At 48.7% G+C, this 21,775-nt stretch overlaps 1 protein-coding gene across 1 annotated transcript in view; it reads right to left on the bottom strand.

Moving 5' to 3' along the window:
• The window catches only part of SRCIN1 (SRC kinase signaling inhibitor 1), a 64,615-nt gene that overhangs the window by 14,149 nt on the left and 28,691 nt on the right, over positions 1-21,775 (bottom strand). The window contains exons 7-18 of the mRNA XM_036756121.1: positions 21,280-21,372; positions 20,618-20,661; positions 18,281-18,468; positions 16,680-16,855; positions 9,733-9,863; positions 6,948-7,095; positions 6,362-6,608; positions 5,587-5,818; positions 5,143-5,297; positions 4,230-4,382; positions 3,495-3,611; positions 962-1,690 (exon numbers count right to left, since the gene is read on the bottom strand). Of these exons, the coding sequence (XP_036612016.1) occupies positions 962-1,690; positions 3,495-3,611; positions 4,230-4,382; positions 5,143-5,297; positions 5,587-5,818; positions 6,362-6,608; positions 6,948-7,095; positions 9,733-9,863; positions 16,680-16,855; positions 18,281-18,468; positions 20,618-20,661; positions 21,280-21,372 (2,413 nt within the window). The remainder of the gene's footprint in view (positions 1-961; positions 1,691-3,494; positions 3,612-4,229; positions 4,383-5,142; positions 5,298-5,586; positions 5,819-6,361; positions 6,609-6,947; positions 7,096-9,732; positions 9,864-16,679; positions 16,856-18,280; positions 18,469-20,617; positions 20,662-21,279; positions 21,373-21,775) is intronic.

Genomic DNA, 21,775 nt, shown 5'->3' with positions numbered 1-21,775 from the left:
AGAATCGGAACCGACTGAAAAATGAGTGAACAACAAACAAGCTTGAGAGGGTTCTCTTCCGGGGTTCTCCTGCCTCCCTATCATGGGAGGTACCAACAGCCCCAGGAAGAAGGCCTTCCCAGGTCACAGGCAATGCTGACCAGAGCACAGGAGGTCAGAGATGGCACTATGTCTGCCACAGGAGAGACCTCTCTGAGCCTATGATCTCCACACCCAGGCGAGGAGCCCAGTACCGGAGCACTACAGCTTCCAGGGATTTTAGAAACCAACTCCTATTAATATAATGCTCCATTTTGCAGACAGGAAACTGAGGCCCAGAGAGGGGCAAGAACCCCAGTCTCTTGATGTTGCTGACTCACTGACCTCCATGCTACACAGCTACATGCTCGGGGGCCAGGTTCTCCTCTTTTTCAGTTAATGGGCCTTGATCTTTCCACCTTCCTTCCAACCAAGGGCGGGGGCTCTGAGAATGGTGGATGGCAGCAGACCCACTCAAACACTAGGCCCTGGTCCTACCCAAAGAGGAGAAATAACAAGAGGCTGGAAGGGAGAGACGCAGGCAGAGATAATTCAAGAGACGGAGAAAGAGTCAGAGACATGAGTGGTGGGAACAGGGGTGGGGAGGAGGGGGAGAGTATGTTTATTTGTTGGCTTGTGGATACAAAGCAGGGGGTGGAGGACTGGAGCAGGGCTGGGGAGTGTTCACAAGTAGGAGCTGGACCCCTCTTCTTCACAGCCTCCTGTCAGTGCAGGAGCCAGGAAAAGAGCTGGGCAGGAGCTCAGGCGAGCCAGCTTCCCAGCTTCCCCTGGACACCGCCACCTTGGGCATCTAGCAGAAGGAGGCTCCCGGGCAGGTGGGACGGGGCTCAGGTCTCCTCCATCCTCCCCACTTCCCACAACTCAGAAGGACAGAAGGGAGAAATGTGTGGAAGCAGGAGAGGACACAGGATAGAACAGCCACCTGGGAACTGCGGGGCTGGAACAGGGTCCCAGAGAGGGTGCCAATGGGGGGTGCTGAAGGGGCCTTGCCCATCGCATTCAGTGTGGCCTCCAGCTCCTGGAGCATCTCCTCCAAACTGTCAAGTCTCTGGAAAGGGAGCCAAAGACTGGCGTCCCTTTCTTCTGAGTCCAGACCAAGGGGATCTTTCTCACTCTGGGCCTGAGGCACAGTCCTCTCTGCACAGTCTCCCATGGGCATGTGGTTATTATGTCCAGAGTGCGTGATGGTTTCTTCTGGGCTCACAGAGGCAGGAGCAGAATTTACAAAGACGGCTGGACGCCGACTTCTGTCTGGCCTCCCTTGCCTGTGGCAGGTCAGCCCGGTTCCTTTTTCTTCCACCAGCTGTTGGATGGTCCCTTCTGTTGGTGCTTGGACCTTGGTGACCACTCTTTTCAATGATTCCTCTCCCTGTCTTGGTCTTTTGGTACTCCCAGGTGGGCAAGGATCATCTTCTGCCAGAGGCCTCGTCACCATCAATTTGGCCCCTGTCTCGTCCTGGCCAAGCGGTGGTGCTTGACACTGGTTAGTGACTCTGCTTCTATCTGCACTCATTAGTGCCCGGGGCAGCAGGATGGGCATTATCACCATGCCTGCCTCTTCAGGCATAATCTCTGGAGGTGATGGTGGATTGGAAGTGCATTCAGTTAGGATGATCTGGGGGATACAGAAGCTTCTGGGGAGTGGGGCAGTCTGGGGGGAGAAGAGAGATAAGGAAGAGTGAATGAAGGACCCCCTCCACAGGGGTCCTCTGAGTCATCCTGCCAATAGCACCTCTCTCAGTTCTTTCTGGGGGTTTCCCAAAGCCAGCTAAGGGCAGGCTCAGCTTATGCCCAGCTCTACTTCTGCCCAAACCCAGGGAGTCCATAATACCAAGACTAGTACTAGCCTCCGCTTGGGGTGGTCAGTGAAGAGAGAGATTCTCTGCCACTTGGAGACGGCACCAGAAAAGTGTAAAGAGAGGTACCAGAAACCCCTTCCCCCAAACCCTACCCCCTGCCTGAGGTGTGTACTTACCTGACACTGGGAGGGGTGAAGCCTCTAGGGAGGCTTTGGGTGAGGATACTCAAGGTGGCATCACACCCAAGTGGTTCCACCTTCTGATGGTGCAATGCAGGACACAGAGTAGTTAGCTGGGCTCATCTGGTCTGGTGCTCTGCCTCCACACATATCTATGTGTGGGCGCATGTGCGCACGTGCGCATGTGTGTGTGTGTGTGTGTGTGTGTGTGTGTGTGTGTGTGTGTGTGTAGCAGGCTGTGTATGTAAGATAATGATAGTAATGATAAGTAAGATAATGAAGTAATGATAATGTGTGGTGCTGGAGGCAAGAAGAAAGGCCGTGAGACCGGCCTCTCAAACCCAGAAGGGGCAGGAAGCCATGCCCAGTGAGACAGGCCAAGGAGTTGATGCTCACACAAGACTAGCTCATTGCTCAGCTCCTCCTCTCAGGGCACAGTCCAGGTTTGGGGGCAACATTGTCCCTGCTACCAGGCCCTGTGGTCTCTCACACCCTGGGCATCCTAAGAATGACTCTCTGCCACGGGGTAACTAAGTCTTCCTGAGCTCCCCTCTCCTCCCCAAGGCACCTGTCTCTTAGGAAGAAATGACAAGATAGCACTGGAGCTTCCAGCCAGAATGGAACTCAGACTACGGCCTGGAATGAAATGAGGCCAGGGAGCTATACCCCCTCCCCCTAATCCTAGAGTAGACCTTCCCCAAGTTCAGAGCATCCAAGTTCCCCAGGCTCTGTTCCCCTGGCATCCTCCCATGGCAGAACCATCCCAGGATCCCCAGGGAGTACAGAAGCCAGAGGAAAGGTGTGGAAATCAGGCAGCAGTAGGGACCAAGCTTAGAGAGAAGGAAAGACTTTCCAGATGCTAAGAGATGACAGGAACAGAAGCTAAGGGAAGCTGTGGGATCTCCCAGGAACACAGGTTCACAGATTTACAGATGAGGAAGTTAAATGTTTCAAGGGTAGACATGGTCTCCATGGACCAAAGTGGGTGAGATGAGGCCGAAGAGGAAAGAAGAGGCCAAGGAGCAGCCTCATCCTCCCACTCGGGGGCCCGTGCAGAGAGATAAAGCAGGAGAGAAGATAGAAGTCTAGAAGACTAGAGACACAGGGTCCCTACCCTGGGTCAGGCCCCAGAGGGCCTGAGGTGGTGGGCCAGAGCATACACAGGCAGGGGACCAAGAAGCAGATTGCTACCCAGGGGCCCAGGCTGAAGAATTCCTTCTGGGACTGGGGAGCCACAGGTTCCCCCAGGGGGAGGGGAGGAGGCTGTCAAGGAAGGTTAAGTGTCCTGTTGGTGGTGTGAGGGCAAGTCCATAAGTGTCATTCCTGATAAGTGACTGAGAGCTCAAAGGAGACCGTGAGCAGGTGAGCAGCGTGTTAGCGTGTTAGAGTATTAGCGTCAAAGAGGCAGCGGTGGCAGAGAGAGCTGTGAAGGGACAGGCAGAGAGATAGCACTTGAAAAGAGGCTCAGGCTGGTTACCTTCCGTGGGGGGCCCGGGCTGGGCCCAAGGGGCCCATACTCCTGGGGGGAGATCGAGGCTGGGAACGGCTGGCAGCGGGGCGTGGGGGAGAGGGGCAGTGAACTTCTTTCAAACACCTGAAGAGGCAGAAGGTTGGGGGTGGGTTTGGAGGGGGGGATCAAAACTTTGGGGCGTGGGTCCATTCAGCTGGTCAGGGACCCCTGAGGAGGATGGGGGACACTGAGCCAGGTGTCTAGCCTTGCTTAGGGAGGTGAGGGAAGAACCAAAGGATGGGCTAACCTCTCTTAAGCCACAGGGCTGCTTAAGAAAGAAACTCTCTGCTTCTCCCTCGTCTCCTTCCCTTTGGAAGGACACAGTATAACCCCCAAGAGCTATTCTCTTTCTTCAGTCTCAGAGCTTTTAGGTATGAGAGATCTGTAAGTATTTAGCTATAGAAATCCCAGAGTGCTTGAAGAAGAGAATATGAAAGACATTTCCTACCAACCTCAGTCATGTGAGGAAGTGAATCAGAGTTCCTCCTCACATCTTATAATGGGGTGGGATGGGGTGGGGGGGGAACTGAGGCAAAGCTCATAGTTTGCCTGGAGACTTGGGGGCAGGTCCGGGAGGAAAAGCTGGGAGTCTGGCTCCTCTTTGCCTCAAGCCCTGTCTTCTTTCCCTGGGCATGGAACAGGGAAGCTCCTGTTGGTCTAGCAGCCTGGAGCCTGGAGCCCGGCCTGAACCCTGTCACACACCTCCAGTTCCGCAATGATTCGGTCCTCGTCATCTTCATCCTTGATGGCTGATGCCATGATGGGCGGCGTGGAGGCTGGACGGGCCACCTCCGACACTGTCCGACGCAGTTTCACTTGGGGCTTCTGGACCTCCAGCTCCTCTGATTCTGCCTTCTGTAAGTGACCCCAAGTGGAGTAAGGGAACCCAATATCAGCACCTCTACCCCCAATCTCAGACCCAACTTCTCTGTTACCCTATTTGCCTCTCCTCCTATCTCCTGTACCTTACATAACCTCTCTCCCTAAGATACAATGTCTTAGAGTTTAAAGAACTGAGTAAGGGTCTACCCTGCCCCACTTTTTGTCCTAAAATACACTTTTGTTGCTGCTGTTGTGTCCAACTCTTCAGGACCCCATCCCCATTTGGGGTTTTCTTGGCAGAGATACTAGAGTGTTTTGCCTTCCCTTCTCCAACTCATTTTACAGATGAGAAAACTGAGGCAAGCAGGGTTAAGTGACTGGCCCAGGGTCATGCAGCTAGCAGGTATCTGAAGCTGGATTTGAACTCAAAAAGATGAGTCTTCCTGACTCCAAGCCTGGAGCTCTGTGCAATATGGCGCCACCTAGCTGCCCAATGGATGGTATTAAATATTCCTTTCATAGTCCCTATCTCAGCCTCACCAAATTCCTGGACATCCCCCTTCCCCAGTTCCTCCCTTTGCTTCATTCTAGGAAGGATTCTCCTTCCACATCTGGAAGGATCAAAAGAGGTCATCTTGAACATCCTGCTGCCTCCAGACAGGACCTGGGCTTCACCCCTCACAAAGCCTCTCTCTCCTTAGTCAGAGGGTTCCAACATGCTCTCCCTGCTGCATGCTACCCTGTCCTCAGCTGAAGGATGTCCCTGCCTGGCAGCGGGAGATGGAAGTGGCACCTTGATGAAGGCTGAGTCTTTCTTGCTGGTGACCACGACCTCTCCGGTGCGGGTGGTGGTGAGGCCGTGGGAGGAGGGGAAGCTTCGTCGCGGAGGGGGTGGCGGGGGCGACTTGGAAGGCTTTTCTGTTCGGTATCGGGGCACAGTCAACTCGTCTAGAGACAGAAAGGGAAGGGGGTCCCTCAGAATACTCACCTGGGAGCCGTGGGGATACTCATGCCATTCCAAAGGGAAGAGAACTAAAAGTCTACGCACTAATTCCCTTGGCCTGATCCCAAGAAAGTAGCAAGTCCTGATGCCACGCTTAGCTCAGGACTAAATGGTTCTGCTTTCTCTTTTCCAAGCTACATATTACCCTGGTTCCCATTCCACAGGGCAGAAACTGTGCCTCTTCCCCTCCCTCCACTCAACCACAGCCCAGTGCTTGGTCTGGGCCTCCCCTACCTGAGCCCCTCCGCCCACTGGCCTCTCCACGGGGGGCTGCCTTCTGGCCATGGGGAGCTTTGGAGGGCTTGTGCTCAGGGGTGGGGGCTGGCCCCCGAGGCTTTCCTGCACAATCCAGGTCCGGGATGGCCTTCAGCAGCTCGGTCTGGGTCTCTTCCAGCAGCCGGTTGATATCCTTGGCACTGTACTGGCTCAGGGCTGCCCTCTTCTCCTCCCAGTCCCTCTCAGCTGCCTGGGGGAAGGAAGGGGAAAGTGGGCGAGGAGACAAGACTCAAAGCTGACCCTCCATGGAACCCTTGGCCTGCCTTATTTTCTTCTACCATTTCTGCTTCCTTCTATCCCATCCCATCCCTAGGAGACAGCAGGGATAGAATGGGGGGCTCCAAGAAAAATCTGTGCTATTCTCCCAAAAAGGTATCAGGTCCAAGAATCTAGGGGGCCCTGACCATTTTATACTCTGAAAAGCATTTAATGAAACCCCGGAGGTTTCATTAGTTAGTTAATTAGTCAACAAGCATTTATTAAGTATGTGCTATGTGCCAGGCACTGTGCTAAGTATGGGGATGTTTAAAAAAGGCAAAAAAAGTTCCATCTTGGGGACAGGAGACACTCAGATTCCCACTTGGGAAGCAGTAGCAAATTTCCACATATCCAGCCATTTTCTCCATCCCAGCCTCCACACTTGGCCATCCTGTCATCCCTTATTCCATACCCCCAACCCTGGACCAACAAGAGGCAAGATCCCAGATTTGTATGGCCCCAATAGTCCAAGCACCTCCACAGACACGGCCTTGTCCACGCTTCTCTTGCTGGGTGTTTCAGGGCCCCTGGAGGGATTGCCCCCCTTGGGTGTATGAGCAGTGCCCTCGCCTGCCCCCCCCAGCTCATGGAGGCTCAGGGGAGGGCTGGGGGGTGGCACCTCGAAGTCCAGGCTTTTGCCGAAGTCACACTCAGCTGTTACTTTCTTTGGAGACTGGCTCAAGAGGTTGTTAGGAGGTGGCCATGTACCCTCATCCACTTGCCTGGGGAGACAGGTAGCTGTGAGGCCCTTGGAGTAAGGGAAGTGAGGTGGGCAGTGGCTGCTTGTCCTCCCCAAGGGACTCCCAGGTTGGAGAAAGGGGACACAAAGAGGGATGACTAGGCTCAGATGGGGCATATCTAGGCCATGCAGTAGAGTCTTGGGGCAGGGGGAGCTAGCAAGCAGAATGTATAGCGAGGGTAAGTTGGGCATGGTCTGATTTCAGATTTGGGGCCAGAAAGATCCCATGGGATGAGGGGAGTCCCAAGATAAAGGCTAGTTTGGGTATCTGAGCTGGTATGACAGTGACTCCTGGGGAAGGGGGTGGAGGGGTCAGGCTGACCTTCGGATCTGAGCCAGTGTGTCGGTGACCCCTCGACAGCGCTTGAGGAGCCCATCCAGTCTCTGTGGCTCCTCCTTCAGGAACTTCACTGCCTCTACCTCCACCCGGAGAACCACTCGCATCTTACTCTGCAGCCCAGGGAATTGTGCTGGGGAGAGAGAGTGGGAGGGAAACGAGGAAAGTGAATGCAGGGCATGTCCGAAGAGGAGAGTCCCCATATCTCATAGACTATCTGGGCCAATCTGTACTGGAACAGGCAATGCTGCTACAACATTCCAGATTCCATTGAAGACCTCCAGCAAAAAGGAATTAAACTACCTCTCTAGGGAGGCACTTTTAGCTCTAATTATTAAGAAGCCCTTTTTTTCTCATTTTGTTGTGACACATTTTGGGGGTTTTCTTGGCAAAGATACTGGAGTGACTTCCCATTTCCTTCTCCAGTTCATTTTGCAGATGAGGAAACTGAGGCCAACAAGGTTAAGTGACTTGCCCAGGGTCACACAGCTGGTAAGTATCTGAGGCTAGATTTGAACTTAGGTCTTCCTGACTCCTGACCCACTGTGCCACCTAGGTGTCCGTGAGTTTTTCTCATTTCCCTACTCCTTTGTAGAGGTTGGGGGTGGGGTCCACAGGTGTGGAACATTGCGTATAATGCCAGATTTTTGTAGACTGATCAAGGAACTGATTGGTCAGTTTTCCTTAAATTATTTTATCTTCTTCCTCTTTTTCTTTAAAAAAAAAATTATTTGAACCAGGCCCCATGGTGCATTCCTGTCACTCCCACTGCTGGAGGAGGCTGAGGCTGGTGGATCCCTTGAGCTCAGGAGTTCTGGGTTTCAGTTGGGCTAAAGCCCATTGGATGTCTCTGCACTAAGTCCCAAACCAATGGGGTGAGTCTAAGGAGTGAGAGACCACCAGGCTGCCTACGGAGGGATGAACAGACCCAGGGCAGAAACAGAGCAGGTTAAAGCCCAAGTGCTGATTGGCAGTGGGGTCAGCCCATGAGTGGCTGGTGCACTAGATGAGAAATGGGGAGACACGGTCTCAAAAAATTAGAAAGAAAAGAAAATATCTGTCATTAGGCAAGGGTTCTTAACTCTTTGGGGTTGTGGACTCCTTTGACAATTTGTTAAAACCTATAGCCTCCTTCTCAAATGAATGCTTTTAAATGCATAAATAAAATATACAGGATTAAAAAGGAAATCAATTATATTGAAATACAGCTATCAAAATATTTTAAAAAGCAAGTTCAGGTTAAGAACCTCTCTTATAAAGGATGGGGGAGGAGAAACAGGGGTACAGAGAGGAATCTAGCCTATACTAACAAATACACACACACATATATATATATATATACATAATATATATATATATATATACACACACACATACACACACATTTAAAATGTCCAATAGATTGTCCAATATAAGTGAGCAAAAGCAACTTGTTCCAGTCCTCCTTCCCCTCTCCTTATGAATGACGCTCTTTGCTGATGTGACCATCTAAGCTCTGAATCAAATTCTGCCCGATGTTACTTTCCCCCACTGAATGACCAAACTATGACAACTCTCTATAATAATCTATTTAGTTTTGATGGAGGAGGGGGAGGGGTTGACCGGAGAGAGGCAACTAGATAGAACAGCAAATACAATGCTGAGTCTGGGGTCAGGAAGACCTGAGTTCAAATGTGACCTCAGATATTTGCTAGCTATGAGACCCTAGGCAAGTCACTTAATCTCTGCCTACCTCAGTATCCTCAATTGGGAATCATAATAGGACCTACTTCCCAGGGTTATTGTGAATATCAAATGAGATAATATTTGTAAAGTGCTTAACATGGTACTCTATAAAGTGCCTGGCACACAGCAGGTGTTTAATAAATGCTTATTTTCTTCTTTTCCAGCCTTGGTGTGATTCTCTACAACTTGTACTCACTGCTTCTAGCTTTGTCCTGTGGGGTGAATGAGTCTAATCTTTTTTCCCTAAGACAGTCCTTCAGTCACTTGAAGACAGCAATCATTCCTACCTAAGTCTTTTCTTCCGCAGGCTAAGCAATTCTAGGTCCTTCAACACCTTCTCATGGAACCTGCTCTTCAGCCTCCCCGCCACCTTAGTCCATTTCCCCTGGACACAATCAAGCTTGCCAAAGTCCTTCCTAGAATTCAGTGCTCCAAAATCAATGCAATAGATTTGGCTTGGCCAGAGTCCAGTGCAGTGAGTGAGAATGTCATCTCCCTGGATATGACACTGTATCTCTATTAATTCTGTTTAAGATCGCACAGTTGTTTCAGTTGTGTCTAACTTTCTGTGACCCCATTTGGAATTTTCTTGGCAAAGACACTGGAGGAGTTTGCCATTTCCTTCTCCAGATCATTTTACAGATGAAGAAACTGAGACAGACCGGGTTAAGTGACTTGCCCAGGGTCACATAGCTAGTAAGTGTTTGAGGTCAAATTTGAACTCAGCTCTAGGCCTGGTGCTCTGTGCACTATGGTGCCACCTAGCTGCCCTAAGACCATACTACCTAGCCTTTGGGAGTTCTAGGTCATTCTGTGGATTCATATTAAAGGTCCAGTCTACTAAAATGATGTCTAGACACTAGATGGGAGGAGTGGGGGGACTGTGCAATGAAGGAAGAGGGAGTTAGAGTGAGTAGGTGAGAGCAGGGCTGCCCCCCCTTCCTGGGCCAGGCCACAGAGAATCACAGCCTCTTAGAGATCTTCCATGGAACCCCTCCTCCCCACTCTCATCCCTCCACCAAGTCCCCAGGCCAGGTCTACTCACACTTGAGTTCCGTGAGGGTCTCCCCCAGCTGTTTCAGCACCAAGGCCTTCTCCTCCAGCTCAGGACCCGGGACAAGCCGATGATTGTGGGACACCTCCTTCTGGATCTTCTCCACCGACTTCTCCAGGTCACTGCAGCCAAGGATGAAACCGCTGCTCAGGACCCTCCACCCCTAGCCTAGCCCTAGCCTACCCCTTTCTCCATCTCCCTGGGTAGGCCCAGAATCTAGCACAAGACACAAGGCAGAAAAAAGTCAGACACTGCCGTTCCAAATCAGAAGAAAGTAAGGGTAGGGGCCAAGTCCTGGAAGTTCAAGTCAGAGGGAACATCAGAAGTCATCCAAACCAGCTTGTCACAAGAATCAGGAATTATTGTTATTTTGAGACAGCATGGTATATTGGAAAGAGTGCTGGATTTCGAGTCAGAGCATTTGGGTTTGAGTCCCAGCTCTGCTGCTAACTACTTGTGTGACCTTGGGTAAGTCACTTCTGTTCTCTTAGCCTCCATTTCCTCATCTGTAAAATAAGGGGTTTGGACCTGAGGTCACTTCTAGCTTTAAGTATATGTTCTTTGACAGATGGCCTCTTCTTGAACACTTCCAGGAAAAGGAAGCATATTACCTCAGAAGACACTCCATTCCATTTAGACCAGAGTGGGAAGGTCTGAGTTCAAATCCCACTTCAGATGCTTACTGGGTGAATGACCTTGGGCAAATCACTTAACCTCTGCTTGCCTCAGTTTCCTCATTTGTTAAATGAAGATAATAGTAGCAACTACTTCCCCGGGTTGTTGTGAAGATCAAATGATATAATAATTTGGACCTGTGCATTTAGCACAGTGATTGGCACATAGTAAGTACTATATAAATGTTAGATACTACTAAGATTAATTCTTAGGACATTTTTCCTTATGTGAAGCTGGAATGCGTCTCCTTGAAAATTCTACAAATTGCTCCTAGTCCTGCCTCCTGGAGACTTCTCCCATAAAATGGAAGCAGATAGCAGAGTGGATCAAAAACCAGTATCCTACAACATGTCACTTAGAAGAAACACACTTGAAGCAGAAAGACACGTAGAGAGTAAAGGAAAACCTGGAACGACCTGTACGAACTGATGCAAAGTGAAATTAGCAGAACCAGAAAACATTGTACATGGTATCAGCAACATTGTGTCATGATCAACTATGAATGACTCAGCTCTTCTCAGCAATACAATGATCCAAGACAAGTACAAAGGACTCACGAAGGAAAATGCTTTCCATATCCAGATAAAGGACTGATGGACTCTGAATGCAGATCAAAGCACATTTTTTCACTTTATTCTTTCTCATGTTTTTTTTTCACTTTTGATCTGTTTCTTCCACTACAACCATGATGAATATGGAAATATGTTTTACAAGATAGCATAATATAAACTATATCAAACTGCCTAACCGTTTTCAGGAGAAGGGATGGGGGGGGTGGAATTTGGAACTCAAAATCTTGTAAAAATGAATGATAAAAATTTTCTTGATTTGTAATTGTGGGAAAGAATAAAATACTATTTAAAGCAAAAGAAAATGAAAAAAGAAAATGAAAAGCTAATCCCTGCTTCTGACCATAGTCTGTCCTACCAGTATTGGAAACAAGAGCTCATGTCCTTCCCTAAGTCTTCTTCAGGCTAAATATCTCCAGTTCCTTATAGATCTGACGCCTCTATGAGATATGGAAACATCTCAAATGAAATCAGGTATATAAAGAGCTTTGCAAGCTTGAAAGTACCTTATAAATTTCAGCTATTAGATGATAATTAGATGATGATGGTGGTAGTGGTGGTGGTGATGCCACCACCAGCAAATGAGATCATGAATAAATGCAATTAATATAATAAAGTTTGCTTTGTAAACTTGAAAGTACCATCTAAATTGCAGCTATTATTAATTAGTGTTATCAATATATAATGACATAACATCAATCAATAAGCATTCATGAAGCACCTACTACATGCCAGGCACTGTGCTAAATGCTGAGCACACAAAAAGGGGCAAAAGACAATCCCTGCCCTCAAGTTGCTTATAATCTAATGGAAGAGACAGCATGCAAACAAATATATAGAAAGTAAGCTATATGGAGAATATAGAAAATAATTAACAGTGGGAAGGCACTAAAATTAAGTGTGGCTGGGGAAAGCTTCCTGAAATACATGGCATTTTAGTGGGGACTTAAAGAAAGCCAGGTGGGGCAGCTAGGTGGCACAGTGGATAGAGCACAGATCCTGGAGTCAGCAGAACCTGAGTTCAAATCTGGCCTCAGACCAGATACTTGACACTTACTAGCTATGTGACCCTGGGCAAGTCACTTAACCTCAACTGCCTCAAAAATAAATAAATAAATAAATAAAGGAAGCCAGGGAGGTCAGTGTGGGTGGAGCTGAGAAGGAAGAATGTTCTAGGTATGGGGGGGGGAGAGGGGAGGCAGGGGCGGACATTATGTAACAATAACCATGTATTCATTCTAAGGCTTCTTGAATGTTTCTTGAATATTATTACACTGCTAAGTCCAAAAATGTTCACGATCAGTTAACATGCCCAGAGCTTTTTCGTACGAACTGCTTTCAGGCCATGCTTCCTTATCTTGTATATTCTGTAACTGAATTTTAAAATTTTAAAAATTTTAAAAAATTTAAAAATTAAAAAAAATTAAAGATGAGACTTTGAGTTGATCCTTCTCAAACATCATTGCTTTAACAGTGGTCCATCATTCTGGCCTGTGGCAGTGATCTTAATTCTGATTCAGTCATCTGATGTATTAGCTCTCCTGTCTGGCTTGATATCCTCTGAGGCCAAGATAAGCAGGCCTCTGGCCAAGCTGTTGACAAATACTGCAGGCTGAAAGGGACAAGGATAGAGCCCTGTGGCATGTCAGAAGAGACATCCTCCCAGGCTGACACTGAGCTAGGAATCAACTCTTTGCATCCAGCCCACTATGAGGCCGGCCCCCTAAGAGGATAAGCAACCAGCCTGAAGCTCTCTCCTCCTCCTCCACAAGGATATTGTGGGAGACTTTGTCAACGACCCCACTAAAACTAAGTTTCTCTATCAGGCTGCAGGTCAGAACAAAACCAAGCATAAGTCAGAGTGGAAGAGGGCCTGAGGAATATGACCTCTGGGTATTCGATGAAGATGCAAAGCTGTCTAAGCGGAATGATATCTTTCTCTCAAAGTACCAGAATGTGGGCTTCTTGGAAGCAGGCAAGTGATAGAGTCTTGCGTTTGTATGTTCAGTACCAAGCACGACGCTTCACACAATTTATTGTTGCTGTTGTTAAGCTGCTTCAGAATTGTCCCATTTTGGGGTTTTCTTGGCATTTTACAGATGAGGGAGCTGAGGCCAACAGGGTTAAGTGACTTGCCCAGGGTCATACAGCTAGTGTCTGAGGTCATATTTGAACTCAAGTCTTCCTGAGCTCTATCCACTGTGCCACCTAGCTGCCACTGCACATAACAGTAAGCACTTGATAAATGTTGGTTGTATTAGATTAGGAAAGCAGTGACTCACTATCTTCTGGGCTCTGATTGGGCCCACCCTTTTCCTGGAGAATTGGTTTAAAGGAGGAAACAGGGAGGGGCATCAGAGGAACACTCAAGGACTATAAAAAAGTGGGCTTCAGGGCAGGATTCTTATGAGGAAACCCTAGGAGAGCCATCCTTTGTGTACAAGGAAGGAAAGACTGCACTTGAAAAATAGACACTGAGTCCAAACATTACTCTGACACATAGAGACGTTACATTAGTAAATGTTTGACAGCTTGGGATCTACACCCACCCACATGATGTGATTTTGATCCTTGTAACTTAGTTTATTAGCGTGGAAGGTCAAGGGTAATTAAAATATAGGGAAACTGAGGTCCACTCTTTTGAGAGATATTACAGAATAAAGAAGTAAGGAGGATTCAATGTGAAGGTATATGTAGAACCTACATTGGATTACATGCTGTCTTGGGGGGTTAGGGGGAGGGGAGAGGAGTGGAAGGGAGAGAAAATCTGGAACCTCAAAACTTGTGGAACTGAGTGTTGTAAACTAAAAATAAAAAATAAATTGAACTTAAAAAAAAGAAGTAAGGAGGAATTGAGTAAGGAGAAATCCTCACTGAAGGGGAGGGAAACTGTAGATTAATAATGAAACAAAAGGAATAGAAAAGGTATATAGTGGGGTGTTGGTCATGAGAACAAAGAAGATGATGCACTCTAGAGAAGGGCATTCCATTGATAGCCCCAAGAACACCAGAGAACACTCGTATCCTGGGAGCCTTGAGAATGGCAGAGTTTTTTGACTCCTCATGCTTGTTATTTTCACCCCTGCCTGTGTCCCAATGATTGCTGGCAGCAGACACCCTCAGGAAGCTCCCAGAGGGCTGTGCTTCCTTCAGGGACAAGAGGGTTGAAGAGAGGCTGGGTGACTGCCAGGGAACAGGCCAGGGAAAGAGAAACCTTGGCTGGAAGGAATGAGAGGGGGGCAGCTGGAAGAAGGCTGGGGAGTCCAACCCTGGGGCTATCAAAAGAGAAGAATATTGTGAGGAGGAGAGGGGAAGAACCTGCTTAAGAAATGTTTTTTTTTTAATGTGACATGGGGAGATATTGAGGCCAGGAAATTCAACACATGAGAAAACTGAGGCACAGAGATAACCTAATGACTTAATCACAGTCACAGTTAGTAATGAGCAGAACTGAGATTTCAACCTAGAACTTCCTTCTCCCTTCCTCCCAGGAAGGGTTGGGGGTAAAGGGTATGTTGACTCCAGTGGAAGGTGACTGTTAATTTTCACCTTCCTTAAAAATCTGCAAATGCTACAAATCAGGACTTGATTTTTCATTTTGTTGGTCATATAGACTTGAGAAAGTGATGGGGGGTGGGGAATGTCGATAATGCAAACCAAACTGGAAAGCGTGTCACACATTTCCAGTGAAAGGGTCGGTAAGCATTCACCAGCACCACCCATGGTTGGGGAGGAAGGGACAGGGGAGTAAGATGGTGGTGCCTAGCACATAGTAGGTGCTTACTAAATTTCATTGATTGATTGCTAAGTCAGACTAATAAAAGAGTCTGATTTTTTCCATTAGATTTGGATCAGAAATTCATCCATTTCTATACTCTTATACATTTCTAGACCCTTTCCTTACTCCTCTCCCCCAACATGAACACATTTTGTTCTCTAGTTTTAAAAAATCCTTCTTAAAACCTCACCCTGGCTCAACAAGATGAAAGGAGAGTTTTCTATACTTCAGTAAGTAGAGAACAAGGAATCACTCTGCCCCTAGAGGCCATGTCAGATATGACAGGGGCAGCTGCCCAAGGTACCAGCTCAAGTCTTGGGAGCACCCTCGGTTTAGGAAGGGGGGAGCCAGCTAGCTGCACCAACCAGAGTGTCTTTGGCCCCAACAACCCTTCGCCCTGGGCACTGGCCAGAAGAAAAACCAGGCTGTGGGCCAAAAGCGGGGCTGAGACACAGGCAAGTTAGGAAAACTGCAGCCCCTGCATTTCTGCCAGTCTACTGGAGGCACTGAAGCCTTCTTCCTATCGCATGTGACTTAACCAAAGACAAAAGAAATGCTTGAATCCTCTGGAGAATGAAATCATATTAAAAATGAGCTGTTGAGTGGCATCATGGGAAGGGCACAGGATTGCCAGCAGCCCTGAGGTTTACTCCATTTCCCAACTCCATGCCGTTGTCCTGGCTGTCCCCCATGCCTGGCTTAGCTTCCCTGGCCTCCTTCAAGTCCCAACTCAAATACCACCTTCTGCAAGAGGCCTTTCCCTGTTCCCCCTTCCCCTCTAAGATTACTTTCCATTTTCACTGATTAGATCTTGTATACACAGAGTTATTTGCACATGTGTTGCCTCTCTCACTTCTCACGACCATTAAAATGCACCCTCCTTAAGAGCAGAAGAGACTTCATTTTTGCCTTTCTCAGTATCCCTGGCACCTAGCACACTGCTTGGCACACAGTAAGTGCTTAATAAATGCCAGTTGACTGGACCAACCATGCTGCTACTTATTAGGTGTGTGATCTCTGAGCCTGTTTTTCTCATCTGTCAAATGTGGATGATGATGCTCACACTCACTACCTTGAAGACTTGCTATGAACAATGTGACTTACAAATCTTAAAGTACTGCAGAAACACGAATCATCGTCGTCATTTGGAAAAAGGAATCTTCAGACGTATCCCTCATCATTCATGGGTTCATGGGTCTAGAGCCGAAATGGACCTCGGAGGCCATCTAGTGCAATGCTCTCATTTTATAACTGAGGGAACTAAGGTGAAGAGAGGTTAAGGGACTGGACCAAGGTCACACAGGTAAGCAAGATCAGAAGCAAGATTTGAACCGGGTCCTCTGTCTCCAAACCCTTTTCATCATACCACACACTGCTTCGCAGCCTTTAACCTAGACTCTAGGTCAAATTCCAATGATTCTAAGAGAGTCCAACGAAGGCAGATACCCCAAGGAAATTAAAGACAGACAGTAAGGTCCCATATATACCAGCATGCTTATAACATCCCTCCTTCCTCCTCTGGGCTGTGCTATAATAATAACAACGATACTGATAATGACAATAGCTAGCATTTATATAGCACCTACTGTATGCCAGGCACTTTACAAATGTTGTCTCATTTGACCCTCACCACAACCCTGGGAAGTAGATGCTACTATCATCCCCATTCTACAGTGGAGGAAACTAAGGTAAACAGAGGGGAAGTGATTTGCCCACGGTCACTCAGCTATTAAGGGTCTGAGGCCAGATTTGAACTCAGATCCTCTTGACTCCAGGCCCAGTGCTCTAACCACTGAGTCTAGCTGCCTAGTCCAACTCTGACTCTGACCATAAGGAGCCAAGTCTCCTGGGCCAGGAAAACCATGAACCAAAGCCAGCCTCCCTCCTATGCACCCTCCAAGGGAAGGCCCCCTCACTTGAGCTGCTGGGTGACCAGCTCCTCCTCGCTCAGATAGCGCAGCCTCTCCTCCTCCACCAGGGTACGCTGCCGCTGCAGGGGATCCTCCTGCTTCCGGACAGCTTCGGACACCCGAAGGCTCAGCTCGGCCTCTGTGCGCTTCAGCAAGGTTCGAACAGATTCCTGATTTTGCAGCTGCAGGGAGACAGGAAGGACATGAGAGGGGGGCAAAATGGGAAGAGGAACCTGGGCAGGGCCATGCTGAAGGTGTAACCCATATGATTGTCAGGGACAGAGGGGAGACTCTGTCAAGGATGTGGTGAGGGGGACTCTGGGTCTGGGATATGGGCATGGGGGACTCTGGTAGTGGGGGACTCTGGGTCAGAGATGTGGGGGTGGGGGACTCTAGGTCAGAGATGTGGGGGTGGGGGCCTCTGGGTCAGAGATGTGGGGGTAGGGGACTCTGGGTCAGAGATGTGGGGGTGGGGGACTCTAGGTCAGAGATGTGGAAGTGGGGGCCTCTGGGTAAGAGATGTGGGGATGGGGGCCTCTGGGTAAGAGATGTGGAGGGGAGGGACTCTGGGTCAGAGACGTGCAGATGGGGGACTCTAGGTCGGAGATATGCAATGGTTAGGGAAGTAGAGAGAGGAACTCTAAGTCAGGGATGGGGATGAGGGAGGAGGGCCTCTGGGTCAGGGAGAGTAGATGAAGGGTCTGAAGAACAGAAGAGGAGGGGCTCTTAGTCAAGAGCATGAAGGGAGACTATAAATACAGACGTAGAGAAGTAGGGGCTCTGGGCCAAGTGTTTGGAGACAGGAGGGCTCTGCTCCAGCAAAGTGGGGAAAGGGGGCTTGGGGTCTGGGATGTAGGGAGGGACTCTAAGCCATGGATATGGAAGGGGATCTTTGGACAGGGATAGAAGAGACTTGGGGACAAGGCTGTGGCACATGGAGGGGACTCTGAGTCAGGGACATTCAGAAGGAGAGGGGAGGCCAGTGTCAGGTCCATGGAGGGGCAGGGTAGTGTATCTCAGTATTAGACAGAGAAGGATCAAAATCAGGATGAAAGATGGAAGCTCAGAAATTGGAGTGTGGACTAAGGGTAGGGTTAAAGGTCTGCATGTAGACACAGAGGGCAAAGTACCAAGAGCTGAGAGCTGAGTGTTCTAGGTGAAAGAGCACAGTTCAGCCATGGGTTAGGGATTCCTAGGCCCTGACCCCTGCCCTTCTCTTTGGTAGGAGGCTCTGAATCTTATCCTATGGCCCAGATGGCAGTTTATCCCTCCTCCTCCTGGCCTGTCTCTACGCATTATCTTCACCTGAAAGGCAGTGGTTCCCTCACCAGGAACTACGCACAGCAGTGCCCTGCTCCTGCCAGGTAGAACCATCTGCCAAGAGCAGCAGGCCAGAGATAGAACCAGGAAGCCTGCCCCAGCTCTGGGTTGACAGAAACTGATGGGAAGGAAGGGAGATTTATTGCTTAATCAAGAAGGAAGGAGACGCCTGGTCAGAGAGGGCAAAGTATATTGAATCCAGAATTGTGGGCCCAGGAGCCCAGAATTTCCTGACCTAAGGAGTCCCAGGGACTTGGCTAAGTCCTCAGGCTGGGGCCAAGTCCTACCTGCATTTTGCGCAGCTGCTGGAGTTGGTTGCGGAGGTCACTGGCGTTGTGCTGTAGGTCATGGAGGTGCAGCTGCATGTGTAGACGGGTGACGGCCGTTGGGGGGCCCGCTGGGGTGCTGCTGGCTGAAGGGGGTGGAGGCGCTGGGACCGGAGGGGCACTACTGCTCCGCCCGCCCAGCCCACAAGCTGCAGGGTGACAGGTTGGCACAAGGGAGAGTCCAGGAGGAACCCTCAAAGCGGGCAACCTCCCCCTCCTCCTCCTGCCCTTGCACTTAATCCTCTCCACAGGTCCACACCTCCCTGCTAGATGGGGAGCTTCTGGAGGGCAGGCCAAAGCCCCAAAGCCAAGCACAGTGCCCCCCCCCCCGCATGTAGGAGGTTCTTATTACTTTTATTAACTATTAATAATGAATATTAGTTATTATTGACATTACTTATTATATGGTGATATTATTAATTATATGCCAGGCTCTGTGCTAAGGGCTTTATAATTATTATCTCATTTCAGCCTTATAGCAAACCTACAGAGGAGCTGCTGTTACAATTCCCATTTTACAGACGAGGAAACTGAGGCTAAAAGAGGCAAAGTAACTCGTCCAGAATCACACAACTAGGAAGAGTAGGATGCCTGATTTGAACTCGGGTCATCCCAATTCCAGGTCTGATGCTGTACCCACTGAGTCACCTAGCTGCCTATTTTTAACACACATCTATCAAAAATAGGGCTGCTATATGGCACAGTGGACGGAGCACCAGGCTTGGAATCAAGAAGGCTCACCTTCCTAAGTTCAAATCTGGCCACTGACACTTCCTAGCTGTGTGGCCCTGGGCAAGTCACTTCACCCTGTCAGCCTCAGTTTCCTCCTCTGTAAAATGAGCTGGAGAAGGAAACGGCAAACCACTAGCTGTGTGACCCTGGGCAAGTCGATTAACCTTGCTTGCCTCAGTCTCCTCCTCCGTAAAATGAACTGGAGAAAGAAAGGGCAAAACACTCCAGGATCTTTGCCAAGAAAACCCCAAAGGGGGTCATGAAGAATCAGAAATGACTGAATAACAACAAAATTAAAAATGAACTGAAATCAAGAAGGGACTCAGAGCAAAAAAGCTTATTTCAGAAAGTTGTGTTTGTCCTTCGTTTTTTTTCGAAGAGGGCCATGACATCAGGGAAATGATGACGTGACTTGCAGTTGCCTTTGATTTGAGTGAGGGAGGACTGGGCAGGGTCACCAGCCTCACTTCCTCCTCCAGAGCCATCACAGTGACCAGATATTCATCAGGATGACTGCAGATGACCCAGGATGCACTGGGAGACCCTGGCCCTTTCAGGCTAAGGCCTTTTCACGTACTCACTTAGAGTGAGGTTACGCCCATTCAGTGAATAGGCCTCTTTAAGAAGTGAGTCAAAGGATGGCCCCTTTAATTAGAAAAAAGAAAAAAAAATAAAGCTGGGAGGGAAGACCCTCAGGGTGGCTGTTCCAAAGAGAAGCAGAGCTAGAAGGAACCACTGAGATCATGGAGTATAACTGCCTCTTTTCACAGAGGAGGAAACCAAGGCCTGGAAAGGTGAAAACGCCCCAACTCACATAATGAAGTGGCTAAGCTGGTACGAGAACCAGCCTCCTGGCCCCAGTCCTCACCTGCCCACCCAGTGCACTTTCCACGACTCCTCCCCATCCAGTAGTTCTTAATATTCTGTTCAAGCATATCATCCTTTTTATTGTTAATAGTTTGGAATGGATGGTTTTATTTGAAGCAGTTTCCTAAGGCTACTTGCCTTTGTTCAGATTTTAATGTTTATTTATATTTAATATATTATATAATAATACTACATATTACATAGTAGATATAACATTATGTGATAATATATAAAATATATAATAAAAATATTGCAAAGAACCACCATGAAATCATTACATCAGTGGACTCTAAAGCAGGGGCACTGAATGGTTTTTTGTGACATAGACCCATCAGTTGGGCTGGGGAAGCTTATACGCCTCCTCCAAAATCATGTTTTTTAAAGGCATAAACTAAAAAAACAGGAAACCAATTCTATTCAAATAAAGATGTTCTTAGACCTTGGGGGGTCCACAGACTCCATGATAAGAACCCTTGCCCTGAAATCTCAAATTCTGTAATCCTGTGGCCACCCTCCACCCATAATATCGGTCCATGGAGCTGGACCGAGCAAAGGGAGCAGTCTGAAGCCCCTCAAAGAAGCAGGGAACCCAGGAGAGCAGGTTTCCTGCAGGGGCATCAGATAAGGCTACATGCCCAGAATGAGGAATTTCCAGGTCGGGGTGGTAACTGTTGCCCAGAGGGACAGCGGCACACTCACGTGCTGAAGGCGTCGCTGCTCCGTTGGAACCTTCAATCTTCTCACTGTGAAAGAGGAGATGAGCAGGGTCAGCCATAACTGGGGAGGCCCCACTCATAGAACCTGAGAATGTCAGAGCTGGGAGGAATCATACAGGCCATCTAATTCAGACCCCCACCCACCCATCCCCAGTCTTTTTTTTTTTTTTAACAGAAGAGGAAATTGAGGGAAAGTGACTTTCTTTGCCATTTGTTTAAATATCTTTTGCTTTGGACTACTATGTCCTCTGATGGATTGGCAAAAAGAAGGTCATTACTGGAGGAAGAGGGCAGGAGGATGGGAGGAGGCAGAAGAGTAAGCTATGGTGGCTGCTGACAAACACCCACAGTGTGCCCAGAGCCTAGGGCAACGGGGAAGTCTCAGAGGGGTCCTGATCACCTAGGTAACAATCTCTGCTTCCTCAAATGATAATGTATGTGCTTATCTGTTTTCATGTTGTATGCCTTTAATAGAATGTAAACTCCTTGAGGACAGGAGCTGTTTATCATTTGGTCTCCGTGTGCCTAGCACAGTGTAGGTTCTTAATCAATGATTTCTGACTTATATTGGACTTCCTAAGGTCCTGCAGGAAGCTGAGGGGAGGGCCTAGAGTAGCTTCCCTGGGGCAAGGGTGGGCATCTTACCTGGGGGTTTCAGCCTCTGAGCCACGGAGAAGCGCACTCTGTACCAGGCCTGTCAAACTTGCAATCTGCTTCTCCATGGCTTCCATTCGCTCCCTGAGTGTAGGAAGGAAGGGCCCAGTGAAGAGTCAGCCCTAGCCCGGGCTCTAGAGACTGAAGTTCCATTCCCTCCCCACCCCATAAAAACAAAGCTCAGATGCCCTCTTTCTTCCTACCACTGGGGCGGGTCTCTCTATCAGACAAACTCCTCTCTCTCTATTCATAGGCCTGAATAATTTTTTTAAATGACAAGCTATAAACCATTCATTTTGACCAGCTGGTTTTTCCCTTTCATCAAATCCCATGCCCAGGCCCACAATAGGGTTGGGAAGAGGAGAGATGGTACAAAGAAAGGGAAGGGGAGATCTGAGCCCATAGTCGTCCCCTTGTCTCTGAGGCTGAGGCCTCCTTCGGAGAGAGGCTGATCAGGGATGGAGAAGACAAAAGGCTCTAGACCAAA

The sequence above is a fragment of the Trichosurus vulpecula genome, chromosome 4 (assembly GCF_011100635.1).
Source record: "Trichosurus vulpecula isolate mTriVul1 chromosome 4, mTriVul1.pri, whole genome shotgun sequence".
NCBI classification, from domain to species: domain Eukaryota; kingdom Metazoa; phylum Chordata; class Mammalia; order Diprotodontia; family Phalangeridae; genus Trichosurus; species Trichosurus vulpecula.
The sequence above is the reverse complement of the archived record's forward strand: the minus strand, read 5'-3'. Positions and strand labels throughout refer to the sequence as shown.